Genomic DNA, 13617 nt, shown 5'->3' on the forward strand with positions numbered 1-13617 from the left:
CCCTAGAAATTCTAATTCTATATCAACCTCGCCTGGGGTTGGGGCACTGTTTGCTGAGCAGAAAGCCCCAATTGTTTTTAGTTCATCCAGGTGCCCCTGTGCCAATTCTAGTAGGGCGTATCTTGGGGTAAACTCTTTATTGTGCAGCACTCACCCCAAGGAATCATCAGTTATACCAGTTACTTAAAGGTGCAATATCTGTGCTGAACAATAGGGGAATTTCATTTTCCATCTACCTTTTCTCCAAATGGGGACCTGGGGGTCAAATGTGACCTACCAAAGGATTTTTAAAGTCCCAAACCTGCTAAACGGCTTCTTAAACATCTCTCAATGACACGTTGTATTTGATATAATCCGGCCCTTTAATCACAACCCCCATCTCTATCAGCCAACTGCTGCTGGACAGTAAGTTTGTTACAGATATATTTATATACACATCATAATAAAGGGAGAACAATTCTGTATTTTTTTTGCAGAGAAATGAAAAAGCAAAGTCTAATATTGAATGATTTACATGTGCTGGGAAGCGTTCTGAAACATCTGGGAATACTGAGGGGCAGAATCTTCCGGACCATGCGGCGCCGCGTGACTCAACACCATCAGGACAGGCCGGTGAGGATAGATTTTCTTGGACATCCGGAAGAAGCTGATGCTGTCGTTTGTGATGAGATCCGTCAGATAATCCTTCAGTGAGATATAATGGTATATTAGCATGGGAAAACAAAAGGAATATAGTCACAGAACCCCTCAGTGACTTCTAATATCCTTATCATTTACAGTAGGGGGTACATTATCCCTTATAATACATGAGTGATACTCAGAGTTCCCTGTATAACTCAGCCTGCAGCCTTGTGCCTTTATATGGTCACAGAACAACCCCTCAGTGACTTCTAATATCCTTATCATTTACAGTAGGGGGTACATTATCCCTTATAATACATGAGTGATACTCAGAGTTCCCTGTATAACTCAGCCTGCAGCCTTGTGTCTTTATATGGTCACAGAACAACCCCTCAGTGACTTCTAATATCCTTATCATTTACAGTAGGGGGTACATTATCCCTTATAATACATGAGTGATACTCAGAGTTCCCTGTATAACTCAGCCTGCAGCCTTGTGTCTTTATATGGTCACAGAACAACCCCTCAGTGACTTCTAATATCCTTATCATTTACAGTAGGGGGTACATTATCCCTTATAATACATGAGTGATACTCAGAGTTCCCTGTATAACTCAGCCTGCAGCCTTGTGCCTTTATATGGTGACAGAACCCCTCAGTGACTTCTAATATCCTTATTATTTACAGTAGGGGGTACATTATCCCTTATAATACATGAGTGATACTCAAGAGTTCCTGCATTGAATTACAGGACAGGGTTTCAGAAAAGGAAGGAGGGATGTCACCTGGGCGTAGTCAAAGCCATGTTTCTCCTTAATTCCGTTGCGGCAGAGGGTGTAGTTGTAAAAACGTGAATTTTTCACCAGTCCGACCCACTCTTTCCAGCCCGGGGGGACATAGGTGCCGTTATATTCGTTAAGGTATTTGCCAAAGAAAGCTAGATAGGAAACAGAAGCACGGAGAGGGGAGGGATTAATTCATGGATAGCAGGGGAGTGGCCCTGCTCTGTATTAGTTTTTATTGGTGGGAGCCGTCATACTGCTTATATAGCTTCTCGTGTGCTCAAAGCTTCCCCTCTCTTTAGCACAGCCAACCTGTTATCCAGAGTGCTCGGGACCTGGTGTTTTCTGGATAACTGATCTTTCAGTAATTTGGATCTTCATAACTTAAGTCTACTAGAAAATCATGTAAACATTAAATAAACCCAATAGGCTGGTTTTGCTTCCAATAAGGATTAATTATATCTTAGTTGGGATCAAGTACAAGTTACTGTTTTATTATTACACAGAAAAAGGAAATCATCTTTCAAAATTAAGATTATTTGGTTAAAACGGAGTCTATAGGAGACAGCCTTCCTGAAATTTGGAGCTTTTTGGATAATGGGCTTTCGGATAACGGATCCCATACCTGTACCAGGTTACCAATGACATAGGTGACTGAGCAAGGAAAACCTTAAATAATAAATAGGTCTGAGATTCTGAGAATAGGAAAGATCACGGAGGAAATGCAATTCCTCTAAATGGGAATTCAAGGTCCTGTTTATAAACGGCATTTGCCCGAGAGAGTGAGACTAAATATCCCACACGCGGGTCGGACAGCACAATAACCGGTTCTGCTCTCCACATGAGACAGTCTGACATAAGGGAGACACTGAGGTTCCACAACACTAATATTTTATTGTCAACGAGATAAACAGAAATCATTAGAGCAGGCAGTTACGCTAAGGACCTGTTATCTCAACTGGCGATTTCCTTTATCCCAGTAATCACACGCAGACAAAATACAGTCTCTGTCTGATCTACCGATCTGCTGCCATCCTCCTGCCTTAAATCCCAACACAATGTTTCCCTTCAGCTGCTCATACACATAAAGATTTACTTTTGTTTAGGCAATGATCCATGTGGTATGGCTTATTATATGCCCAGAGCATTCCTTCTTCGTACATTTGTATTTATACATATGGGAAGGAGGTGCCATATCCCTTAGACAGTACAGTATGAGGGTATAGCTTATTATGTGCCCAGAACATTCCTTCTCTGTATACTTGTATTTATACATATGGGAAGGAGGTGCCATATTGATTCCCTTAGACAGTACAGTATGAGGGTATAGCTTATTATGTGCCCAGAACATTCCTTCTCTGTATATTTGTATTTATACATATGGGAAGGAGGTGCCATATTGTTTCCCTTAGACAGTACAGTATGAGGGTATAGCTTATTGTGTGCCCAGAACATTCCTTCTCTGTATACTTGTATTTATACATATGGGAAGGAGGTGCCATATTGTTTCCCTTAGACAGTACAGTATGAGTGTATAGCTTATTGTGTGCCCAGAACATTCCTTCTCTGTATATTTGTATTTATACATATGGGAAGGAGGTGCCATATTGTTTCCCTTAGACAGTACAGTATGAGGGTATAGCTTATTGTGTGCCCAGAACATTCCTTCTCTGTATATTTGTATTTATACATATGGAAGGGAGGTGCCATATTGTTTGCCATAACCCACAGATTGCCAGTCCAGGCCTGCTGTTATGCCAAAAACTGTTACACATAATTGCTTCCAATCTGTTAAATGCAGCTCACACTCAATAAAGCAATCCCATTAGCTACATTATATATATATATATATATTATATATATATATATACCCCAAGTCCAAAGGTGCACACCGTTAACTCTGTAACAGCCTGGGTGCCAGCAAAAAGGTAATAGATTTTCGCAAGAACAGCGACACTCACAGGGTTTTCTTTGCGGATGAAAGTATGTTTAGGGATCTTCGTCAGTTTGTTTGTAATCTCCTAACGAAGATCCCTGTGAGGGATCGAAACGTTGAGTGGAATAAACATACTTTCATCCACAAAGAAAACCCTGTGAGTGTCACTGTTCTTGAGAATATATATATATATATATATATATATATATATATATATATATATATATATATATATATATATATATATATATATATATATACATATATACATACACACACACGTCATAATTATAATAGATGTCGATGGCAGCACTACGCCACACAATATTAGAATAAACAGGGATTTTTCGGGCTCTCCTGCCAAAATAAGTCACAGATTATTAAAAAACACAAATGGTGTAAGAGTGACATGACTGTTACTGGAAAGGAGCCCACCGGGCCACGACACACACGCTCCCTGCTATTCACACTATATACAGTACTCTATACACACACTATACTCTATTTACACACTATACATACACCATACAAACACTATACACACTATATATATATATATATATATATATATATATATATATATATATATATATATATATATATATATATAGATATATATATATATATATATATACACACATATATACATACATATATACATACACACACACACACACACACTATACAAACACTATATACTCTATTTACACACTATTTAACTATACAGTAAACACAATATAAATATATACACATTATACACACATTAACACTAATGACACTGTCACTTGCTGAACCCTCTGTATCATAATGAGCTTTATTCTCTCACCTACAATCCTGCTCATTCAGTCTGTCCGATTTACACTGTCCATCCATCAGGACTTTATCAGCAGTGTAACAAGAACAACAAAATCTCCTCCCACTTGGATCCCATCTACCTACCTGCTCCTGCTTGGTTAGGTAATAGAGTGACTGAGGAGGAGTAATACCTATACTGCTATAGCTTTATGGTATATATATCTGTACTGACTATGAGCAAATTTAGGGACTGTTCCTGCTGAATTGTGCTTAGTACAGGGAATACCTATGCTGCTATAGTTTTATGGTATCTCTCTGTACAGACTATGAGCAAACTTAGGGGACTGTTCCTGCTGAATTGTGCTTAGTACAGGGAATACCTATGCTGCCATAGTTTTATGGTATCTCTCTGTACAGGCTATGAGAAAACCTAGGAGGCTGTTCCTGCTGAATTGTGCTTAGTACAGAGGAATACCTATGCTGCCATAGTTTTATGGGATCTCTCTGTACAGACTATGAGCAAACTTAGGGACTGTTCCTGCTGAATTGTGCTTAGTACAGGGGAATACCTATGCTGCCATAGTTTTATGGGATCTCTCTGTACAGACTATGAGCAAACTTAGGGACTGTTCCTGCTGAATTGTGCTTAGTACAGGCAGGGCCGCCATCAGGGGGTCACAGGGGGGACAGTTCTCCCGGGCCCGGAGTATTTTAAGCTGTGAGTGGGGCCCGGCCACACCGCACTTCACTGATTTGTCGGGCCCCTTCACCTAGAGAAACCAGGCCCGGCGAAACGTTCAGTGGTGTCAGCGGCTATTCCTATTGGCTGCCTCCCGCACGGGCGCAACGCTATTTAAACCGCCGGCACCCTGCTGCCGGCAGACAGAAGAGTGAAGACGCGGTTGGAGAAGGACTGTCCTCCTGGCAATGGCGATGACGCGGAAGACCCCGCCGGAGGAAGAGACAGCGCAGAAGAAGATGACAGCGCAGATGAAGAAGACCGCACAGGAGAAGAATTCGCCATGTGAGGCCATGTAAGAGAGACCCCCCAGTTACAGGTAAGTGCCACTGACCACCAATGCCTGCCCCTGAACCCAATGCAGGGCCACGGGCCCCTGAACCACCAATGCAGGGCCGTGGGCCCCTGAACCACCAATTCAGGCAGGGTCGCAGGGCCCCATAACCGCCAATGCAGGGCCCCTGAACCCCATGTAGGGCTGTGGGCCCCTGAACCACCAATGCAGGGCTTCTGAACCCCATGCAGGGCTGCAGGGCCCTGAGCCACCAATGCAGGGCCCCTGAACCCCATGCAGGGCTGTGGGCCCCTGAACCACCAATGCAGGGCCCCTGTACCCCATGCAGGCCCACAGGCCCCTGAGCCACCAATGCAGGGCCCCTGAGCCACCAGTGCAGGGCCCCTGAACCCCCAATGTGGGCACCTAACCCATTCTGGGCGATACCAAAGAGCTACATTGGTGGCCAGGGGTCACAAAAAAAACACTGGTGGAAGGGCCCCTCTGCAAGTCACTGACCACCAATGATTGCCCCTGACCCTCCATGCTGGCTCCTGACCCTCCATGCGGCCCCCTGGCTTGCAGAAGGGTCTGGCCGCTGGTGGTTTTTTTTTGTGACCCCAGCCACCAATGTAACTTTTTGACATCCCCCTGAATGGCGTCCATGTCCATGGGACCTTTGTACTGGTGGGGGCGTGGTTAGTGGAGGCGAGGGGGCACAGAAAATGTTGTTGTGTGGGGCCCCGTGATTTCTGATGGCAGCCCTGAGTACAGGGGAATACCTATGCTGCCATAGTTTTATGGGATCTCTCTGTACAGACTATGAGCAAACTTAGGGGACTGTTCCTGCTGAATTGTGCTTAGTACAGGGAATACTTATGCTTCCATAGTTTTATGGGATCTCTCTGTACAGACTATGAGCAAACTTAGGGACTGTTTCTGCTGAATTGTGCTTAGTACAGAGGAATACCTATGCTGCCATAGTTTTATGGGATCTCTCTGTACAGACTATGAGCAAACTTAGGGGACTGTTCCTGCCGAATTGTGCAGGGAGATATAATGTATGATTAATTAATATATATCATTTGCTCCCCCACTATTTCTTCCCTGGAAAACACTCCTCTTGCATTTAGGTTCCCTCTCCACTACCCCCAAGCAGGCTCTGCCCCAAGGCTTACTGTACTGTACAGCTGCTGGGTCTGCTGTGGCTAATGTTATATAGTTGGTTGCCAGTTTCAACAGGTCTGGCTTTAGAGGCCCAGGAGACCGAGAGGCCAAGTTAAGGGCCCACACAACATTAGATTGTTAGTCCTGCCCACAACATATTTCCTGCATTCTGCACTATGTTTAGTTAAAGCACTTCCTACCGCCTTTTTAAAGCAGGAAGTGCAAGGAGAATCCATTCCCCCACACAGATAAATATAAGGTTCCTGCTGTATCTTTCCCTCAATCCTGTGACTGTTAGAACATGCGCTGTTATTGGAATGCCAGCCTGTACATTAGCAGAGATGAACATTAATAGCAATATCCATTGGATCTATATAAAATAAATAGACTTCATTTGTGGCAGTGACGGCCCCTGACACCGATCAACACAAGTGACTTGTTTACCCGCAGCCAATACGGCAACAGATTTATCCTCAAACAAGTCAGATGAGAGCTAATATTTCCCAAACACAGTAACTGCAGCTGAACAGATAATTGGGGAAATGTGTCAAAACAGTCGTCTGTGCGGCACCGCCGGGACCTCAGTGTGTCAGCGCCAGCGCGGGGGGAGGGTATCATGTTACTGTATCAGAGTAACATAAACATTCACTGAGCTACATGCACCACGGGACCCGGGGCCCCAACCCTCTCACTAGGCTGGACCTGAGCCCATTGATTCTCTTCCCCCCACAAACACTCGCCCCACGTGGGGCAGCAGGACACAAAGACCCCAACCTGGGACTTGTGCCCAACAATAATATTTATATGAATAATATTCTCCTGCTGATCTCTGTCCCCTGATCTACTCTCTGCACTCATGAACTCTATGAGCTCTTCATCAACTGTCAGCACTTACTGCTTTCATCTCTCTCTTTATAGGACACAACTAGTTGGCAACTTAAATATATTGCAATATATGGACAAACAATCCCTGTTTTGTTTAAAGGGGAAGGCATTTTTAGTAGCTTAAGGCACAAAATGTTTCAATGTCCTTAATATAGTGATAATGTTTTAAAAATTAGTGGGGAGCATAACTTTCCTTTGAGATAGCTAGACAAGTGATAGACAGACGGATAGATTGATACGCTAAAAAATGTTGAGAGATAAAACAGAAAGACAGGACAAGTATATGACAGCTAAATTGCATGGATAGATTGATAGAGAGAGAGAGCGCGAGATAGAGAGAGTGTGCGAGATAGAGCGCAAGATAGATAGATAGAGAAAGATTGATGGTAGATAGATGGATAGAAAGAGAACCTTGCATAATGTTAGATAACGCTTGATAAGAGATTATCAGATTAATGTCAGACGCACAGGACTGCATCTGGATGGAAGCACTAAAGAGTGAGCTCTTGGGCCAATTGCTCCATGCCTTATTGCCCCATAATGATCAGTTCTGAACTGTCAGTGCTGTGTCCCCCACTATCCTCTACCGTTCCCTGGCCTTGTATATACATATATAGCTCTGCTCCCCACACTGTGCTGCCTGGGAGCTCATAAGGGCGAGATTTGGGGATAATGCTGATTTGTTTTTAACATTAATGTCACATAATGTTTCTATGTATATGTGACCTTGTTATGAGCTAAGGGGGTCCAGTGTGAAGGTCAGTTAGGGGGGGATTTGGGGTGAGTGTTTATGTGTGCCCTGGGTACCCCTGGAAATACAGCAGGGTGACTGTTACCCCAATGTTTCTATATATCTGTAACCTTGTTATGAGCTAAGGGGGCCCAGTCTGACGGCCAGTTAGGGGGGGATTTGGGGTGAGTGCTTATTTGTACCCTGGGTACCCCTGGAACTATAGCAGGGTGACTGTTACCCCAATGTTTCTATATATCTGTAACCTTGTTATGAGCTAAGGGGCCCAGCCTGAAGGTTAGTTAGGGGGAGATTTGGGGTGAGTGCTTATTTGTACCCTGGGTACCCCTAGAACTATAGGAGGGTGACGGTTACCCCAATGTTTCTATTTATCTGTAACCTTGTTATGAGCCAGTCTGAAGGCCAGTTAGGGGGAGATTTGGGGTGAGTGTTTATTTATTCTACCCATCTATGGCGCAGGAATGTGCAGGAAAAAGAAATCCCATGGATGGAGAACCCTATTGTCTGTCCAAGTACAAGTCTGAGTCAACGAACTCATGGGCATGAAGAATTGAGTTCTTACCTGTTCTATAACCGGTGTTATTAAGATACACGGAGAAGGTATGTGTTTCATGTTGGGCCTGCCAGGAGGGGGAGGAGCAGTTTTCGTTGTTGGTGTAGGTGTTGTGGTTATGGACGTACTTCCCGGTGAGGATAGAGGAGCGAGATGGGCAGCACATTGGAGTGGTTACAAACGCATTGCTGAAGTGGGTGCCTCCTTGCTCCATGATCCGCTTGGTTTTATTCATCACCTGCATGGAGCCTGGAATCAGACAAACACAGTGAGTTAGACTTTATTTACTGATCCATTTGCTCATCCAACCCAACAACAGGGGCCAACATGGGGGTCTCTTGCACCCCCTCCTACCACATGCAACTGCACGGGGCAAAATTACTAAATAATCTCCCCCCTTACAATGCCATGATCAATGAGTGTATTTATAGAATTGGCTTGGGATGGACAAGGGACCTGGCCACTGCACTATTTCTATATATATCCTTTATCCAGACACCAGGTATTTAGAAAGCTCCGAAATACAGAATGGCTGTCTCCCATAGACTCCATTTTATCCAAATAATCCACATTTTTAAAAATGATTACTTTTTTTTCTTTAATAATAAAACAGTAGCTTATCGTTGATCCCTAAGATATAATTAATCCTTACTGGAAGCAAAACCAGCCTATTGGGTTTATTGAAGGTTAACATGATTTTCTAGTAGGTTTAAGGTATGAAGATCCTGATTATGGATAGATCTGTTATCCAGAAAACCCCAAATCTCAAGCATTCTGGATAACAGGTCCCATATCTATAAAAAGATGTCCTAGGACAATGTAATTTCAGAGCAGCAAGAAAAGAAGTATGGCGGCAGCAGCAGCATGTGTTCCTGTGACCCCTGGAGACCACTAATCTGTTTTAATAAAATCTCATTGGCGACAAGAGTCGCGTAACTCACCCCATCACAGATATGAAAACACATGATCTCATCTTCCCCGGCGCGGCGCAGGCTAATTCAGACTGACAGTTCCGTGGGAGGCTGAAATCCTGGCTACACTTTACAGGCAGTCGTAACTAGGCCAAGCTTTAAATATTTATACCCCGAGCCAAACACGCGAATATTTAATCAGATGAAAACACAGCGACACATTTGTATCTCTAAACATTAACTCCTTCATTGATGGGTGACCAGTCATGAAATGGTGTTTCCACAATAAGAACCGATATTTGTAACTTGTTTGCCCCGTTATGCACTGCTGGTTCTGGCTTTTGAGAAATAGCTGCTAATCCATTGTTTCTGTAGTAACTAAAAATGTGCAATGACCGGATATGGGAAATGCTGTTTACAGAGGCTACAATCAACACTGTTACTATAGGAACCATCTCTCCCTACTATACCTACTATCCCACAGTCACACTCCCTTCCCAGAGACTATTATCCACTGTTACTATAGGCACCATCTCTCTCTACTATACCTGCTATCCCACAGTCACAGTCCCTTCCCAGAGACTATTATCCACTGTTACTATAGGCACCATCTCTCCCTACTATACCTGCTATCCCACAGTCACACTCCCTTCCCAGAGACTATTATCCCACTGTTACTATAGGCACTACCTCTCCCTACTATACCTGCTATCCCACAGTCACAGTCCCTTCCCAGAGACTATTATCCACTGTTACTATAGGCACCATCTCTCCCTACTATACCTGCTATCCCACAGTCACACTCCCTTCCCAGAGACTATTATCCACTGTTACTATAGGCACCATCTCTCTCTACTATACCTGCTATCCCACAGTCACAGTCCCTTCCCAGAGACTATTATCCACTGTTACTATAGGCACCATCTCTCCCTACTATACCTGCTATCCCACAGTCACACTCCCTTCCCAGAGACTATTATCCCACTGTTACTATAGGCACTACCTCTCCCTACTATACCTGCTATCCCACAGTCACAGTCCCTTCCCAGAGACTATTATCCACTGTTACTATAGGCACCATCTCTCCCTACTATACCTGCTATCCCACAGTCACACTCCCTTCCCAGAGACTATTATCCACTGTTACTATAGGCACAATCTCTCCCTACTATACCTGCTATCCCACAGTCACACTCCCTTCCCAGAGATTATTACCCACTGTTACTATAGGCACCATCTCTCCCTACTATACCTGCTATCCCACAGTCATACTCCCTTCACAGAAACTATTATCCACTGTTACTATAGGCACAATCTCTCCCTACTATACCTGCTATCCCACAGTCACACTCCCTTCCCAGAGACTATTATCCACTGTTACTATAGGCACAATCTCTCCCTACTATACCTGCTATCCCACAGTCACACTCCCTTCCCAGAGATTATTACCCACTGTTACTATAGGCACCATCTCTCCCTACTATACCTGCTATCCCACAGTCATACTCCCTTCACAGAGACTATTATCCACTGTTACTGGCTCAATGTCAGCCACAGATAAAAATGTTCATTACCAGACATTCAGCTCAAGATTCAGTATGTAAAAATGTAATCCAAGTTAATACAGTAAACATACTCTCATAAACCCAAGAATACATTTCCTTGTATTTCATCAGTACAGTAAATGTCACTTTGCTCCCTGCGTGTAGAGGAAGTACATTTCCTTTTATGAAGGGATCTGATAAAGTGATTGCATGTGATACACACTTCCCTACACCTTGTTTTGTTTAACATCACTTTTAACACTTTCCTGTTTGCGTGAGAAGGGCAGTCGTAACTGGAAATTGTGCCAGTTATGTTCAGCAGCTGAGTAAGAGCTAGACCAGATAAAATACTCACTGAAGGATTTCTGGTCTGTGTCAAGAAGAAAAGACTTTAAAATAGAATATATAAACTTTGTGACTTATTAACTAGTTGGGAGATTGCCAAGTATATTTCAGTTTGCTGCCCATAGATACATGAGGAAGAATGCTTTCAGTAAAGACTGGGTATGAATCTGAATTCTTGATTTTCCAGCAGATATAGTAAGGAGAGATGGTGCCTATAGTAAAAGTGGATAATAATCTCTGGGAAGGGAGTGTGACTATGGGATAGCAGGTATAGTAGGGAGAGATGGTGTCTATAGTAACAGTGGGATAATAGTCTCTGGGAAGGGAGTGTGACTGTGGGATAGCAGGTATAGTAGGGAGAGATGGTGTCTATAGTAACAGTGGATAATAGTCTCTGGGAAGGGAGTGTGACTGTGGGATAGCAGGTATAGTAAGGAGAGATGGTGCCTATAGTAAAAGTGGATAATAATCTCTGGGAAGGGAGTGTGACTGTGGGATAGCAGGTATAGTAGGGAGAGATGGTGCCTATAGTAACAGTGGATAATAGTCTCTGGGAAGGGAGTGTGACTGTGGGATAGCAGGTATAGTAGGAGAGATGGTGCTATAGTAACAGTGGATAATAGTCTCTGGGAAGGGAGTGTGACTGTGGGATAGCAGGTATAGTAGGGAGAGATGGTGCCTATAGTAACAGTGGATAATAGTCTCTGGGAAGGGAGTGTGACTGTGGGATAGCAGGTATAGTAGGAGAGATGGTGCCTATAGTAACAGTGGATAATAGTCTCTGGGAAGGGAGTGTGACTGTGGGATAGCAGGTATAGTAGGGAGAGATGGTGCCTATAGTAACAGTGGATAATAGTCTCTGGGAAGGGAGTGGACTGTGGGATAGCAGGTATAGTAGGAGAGATGGTGCTATAGTAACAGTGGATAATAGTCTCTGGGAAGGGAGTGTGACTGTGGGATAGCAGGTATAGTAGGGAGAGATGGTGCCTATAGTAACAGTGGATAATAGTCTCTGGGAAGGGAGTGTGACTGTGGGATAGCAGGTATAGTAGGGAGAGATGGTGCTATAGTAACAGTGGATAATAGTCTCTGGGAAGGGAGTGTGACTGTGGGATAGCAGGTATAGTAGGGAGAGATGGTGCCTATAGTAACAGTGGGATAATAGTCTCTGGAAGGGAGTGTGACTGTGGGATAGCAGGTATAGTAGGGAGAGATGGTGCCTATAGTAACAGTGGATAATAGTCTCTGGAAGGGAGTGTGACTGTGGGATAGCAGGTATAGTAGGGAGAGATGGTTGCTATAGTAACAGTGGGATAATAGTCTCTGGGAAGGGAGTGTGACTGTGGATAGCAGGTATAGTAGGGAGAGATGGTGCCTATAGTAACAGTGGATAATAGTCTCTGGGAAGGGAGTGTGACTGTGGATAGCAGGTATAGTAGGGAGGATGGTGCCTATAGTAACAGTGGATAATAGTCTCTGGGAAGGGAGTGTGACTGTGGCATAGCAGGTATAGTAGGGAGAGATGGTGCCTATAGTAACAGTGGATAATAGTCTCTGGGAAGGGAGTGTGACTGTGGATAGCAGGTATAGTAGGGAGAGATGGTGCCTATAGTAACAGTGGATAATAGTCTCTGGGAAGGGAGTGTGACTGTGGATAGCAGGTATAGTAGGGAGAGATGGTGCCTATAGTAACAGTGGATAATAGTCTCTGGGAAGGGAGTGTGACTGTGGGATAGCAGGTATAGTAGGGAGAGATGGTGTCTATAGTAACAGTGGATAATAGTCTCTGGGAAGGGAGTGTGACTGTGGGATAGCAGGTATAGTAGGAGAGAGATGGTGCCTATAGTAACAGTGGGATAATAGTCTCTGGAAAGGGAGTGTGACTGTGGGATAGCAGGTATAGTAGGAGAGATGGTGCCTATAGTAACAGTGGGATAATAGTCTCTGGGAAGGGAGTGTGACTGTGGGATAGCAGGTATAGTAGGGAGAGATGGTGCCTATAGTAACAGTGGATAATAGTCTCTGGGAAGGGAGTGTGACTGTGGGATAGCAGGTATAGTAGGGAGAGATGGTGCCTATAGTAACAGTGGATAATAGTCTCTGGGAAGGGAGTGTGACTGTGGGATAAGCAGGTATAGTAGGGAGAGATGGTGCCTATAGTAACAGTGGATAATAGCTCTGGGAAGGGAGTGTGACTGTGGGATAGCAGGTATAGTAGGGAGAGATGGTGTCTATAGTAACAGTGGATAATAGTCTCTGGGAAGGGAGTGTGACTGTGGGATAGCAGGTATAGTAGGGAGAGATGGTGCCTATA

General features: G+C 44.0%; 1 protein-coding gene across 5 annotated transcripts in view; it reads right to left on the reverse strand.

Annotated features, from left to right (window-relative positions):
• sulf2.L (sulfatase 2 L homeolog) overlaps positions 1–13617 on the reverse strand; it is a 143647-nt gene that overhangs the window by 36936 nt on the left and 93094 nt on the right. For all 5 annotated transcript variants that reach the window (XM_041575710.1, XM_041575711.1, XM_041575713.1 and 2 more), the window contains 3 exon segments: positions 8513–8752; positions 1407–1558; positions 515–684 (listed from right to left, as the gene is read on the reverse strand). In XM_041575710.1, coding sequence (XP_041431644.1) covers positions 515–684; positions 1407–1558; positions 8513–8752 — 562 coding nt within the window.

Source organism: Xenopus laevis, chromosome 9_10L, assembly GCF_017654675.1.
Source record: "Xenopus laevis strain J_2021 chromosome 9_10L, Xenopus_laevis_v10.1, whole genome shotgun sequence".
Classification (NCBI taxonomy): Eukaryota; Metazoa; Chordata; class Amphibia; order Anura; family Pipidae; genus Xenopus; species Xenopus laevis.